Source organism: Musa acuminata, chromosome BXJ1-4 (assembly GCF_036884655.1).
Source record: "Musa acuminata AAA Group cultivar baxijiao chromosome BXJ1-4, Cavendish_Baxijiao_AAA, whole genome shotgun sequence".
NCBI lineage: Eukaryota > Viridiplantae > Streptophyta > Magnoliopsida > Zingiberales > Musaceae > Musa > Musa acuminata.
The window spans coordinates 25,535,375-25,537,490 of record NC_088330.1 but is presented as its reverse complement, the minus strand read 5'-3'; the positions used below and the strand labels follow the sequence as shown (position 1 = coordinate 25,537,490).

Genomic DNA, 2,116 nt, shown 5'->3' with positions numbered 1-2,116 from the left:
ACTAACAAACACAGAAATGTTCCAATTGTTCCCAAATTAAAAAGATATGTTTTGCTATTTCATCCTCAGCATAATCATTAGGTAGCAACCAAAGGTAGTAATGTTACCCTTGGCCGATTGACGAAAGGTATACGTACACACACACATATATATATATATATATATATTCATAAGGTATAAAGGTATATGTACATATTCCCAGCCTCACATCCAGAAATTCTGGGACCAGTCATATTCTACTAGATCATGTAATACATCTGGAATTTGACTCCGCACCGCAGCCGTTTGGTCCATGGTGACCGAGAAAACAGAAGCATCATGATCTTCCAAATCAAGTTCAAAGGACAGTGTCCCATCGGAGGGGAACATCTCAGGATGGATCAAGCTGTCGAGTTCTCCGAAGATGTTCGTCGTCTCCATCGTATTCAGCTCGAGCATCGACTCATCAGCATTCATTTCCGCACCAGTCAAAGTCGGAGGGAGAGACTGGTCAACGTCAAGGCTTTTCTCAAAGAGATCGAGGCCTGCATTTGGATTTCCTTGGTTTATAGTACTCCAAAGATCAGCGTTATAGGCCACATCGTAGATGGAACTAGTTGGATTTGAATCGATGTGGCAACCTGGAGCTTGACTGTGATGTAGGTTCCTATCGTTGCCATCTCGATAAAGGTTTCCCGTAGTTTGATCGGGAAGTACAGCACAAACGTACCAGTTGCAGGGGAAGGTCATGCCTGTAAACGTGTCCGCATCCATGGCTGAGTACTGTGGCACGTCCGTATGTTGCTCTTTCACGGTCTCTGAGGCAGATGGGTTCTCGACAACATGAATAGGTGCACTAGAAGGGGAGAACTCTCCCTTCGTAACTTCTTCGGTGCAGTGGCTTTCTCCTTCCAAGGGTGGAGGAAGTCGAGGAGGAGTACCGCATTGCAGCTCAAGATACGTCTTCAATTCATGCCTAAGGACAGCGTCCAGAATGTCAATCTCCTTCGCCGTGATCTTATCTTGGAGGCCTTTGGACTTCTCGACCAGCCGTTGGATCTTTGAGATGTCGGGCATCAAGTGCTTGATGACGGAAATCAGAACGCTCACCTTCCACGCCTTCTTCAGGTCGTGTGGCTTCTTATATGGTGGAGGCCGTGGATCTTTGGGGATCCCGATCTGCTTCCACCACTCCTCCGTCATGGTAGGCCACCATGGTGGTGGAACACCCTTGTCCATCGGGAACCTCCGCTGAGGAGGATCGCAGTAGGGCATCAAAGCGGACAAGAGGGAGCCAGCCGTCGTGTCCTGCAACTCCTGTAGCGCGTTAGGAACGGAGAATTTGGAGCTCATCTCACTTCCAGCAAAGACCACTGGACTCTCCATCTGATATTTTCTGATCGCAGCTGGGCCCTGCCGATCGAACCGAACCGTGTCCTTCCACCATGCACGCAGGTTGTTGGAAGCCCCACTGGCTGGCTTTCCTTTGTAGGTCACGATCCCATAGACGAAGCCGAGAGCTAGGCCTTCTCGTGTCAGCTCCAGCATCTCAGTCAGTATCCTCTCCTGGCTCCGTGCCAGCTTCTTCCTCCGTGATTGCTCCTGCGAGCAATACCACAAGGTTGCACCATTGTGCTGCATCGTCATTTTAGACTTTTTCTCCCTCAGTATCTTCAATCTGATGATATTTTTCCACACGCGAATCCTAAGCCTGTCTTCGGCTTGAGGATCATCCGTTTCTTCTACCTCATGTGGCAATGGGGCTTCGAAGAATCTATTGGGAGGAGGACCCAGTAACTCTTCCAACTCGGTGGAAGTATCACCAAGGATGGCTTCCCCAATGGTAGGATCGCATTGGAGATCGACTCCAGGAAATTCAGTAGTTGCTCTACCTTCCTCATCGCACATCCTAAAAGAGCAGCAAAACAACGTTAAGGAGCTTTCCAAGGTGCATTTGAGTGCTCTGGAAATCCTAAGTTGACTATGTTCCAATAAACCTGTTGTTCGCATAGCATGCTCAAATAGTACATAATGTTTATTTTCATCATGGAAAAAAACATTGCAAGCCCAAATAACTTTTCAAGAACTTTCAGGAACTATGGCTCTTGCTGAGACATGATAAAAGCCTCAGTTAACT

At 47.7% G+C, this 2,116-nt stretch overlaps 1 protein-coding gene across 1 annotated transcript; it reads right to left on the bottom strand.

The window, feature by feature from the left end:
- Positions 1 to 204: 204 nt before the first annotated feature.
- Positions 205 to 1,887, bottom strand: LOC135672115 (protein ETHYLENE-INSENSITIVE 3-like 1a). Its single transcript, XM_065180567.1, has one exon. It carries the CDS (start codon positions 1,885 to 1,887, stop codon positions 205 to 207), a length of 1,683 nt encoding a protein of 560 aa, XP_065036639.1.
- Between the last annotated feature and the right edge of the window lie 229 nt (positions 1,888 to 2,116).

Bases quoted from the DNA above. Each gene is read 5' to 3' on its own strand.
- LOC135672115 (XM_065180567.1), bottom strand. From the start codon at position 1,887: ATGTGCGATGAGGAAGGTAGAGCAACTACTGAATTTCCTGGAGTCGAT.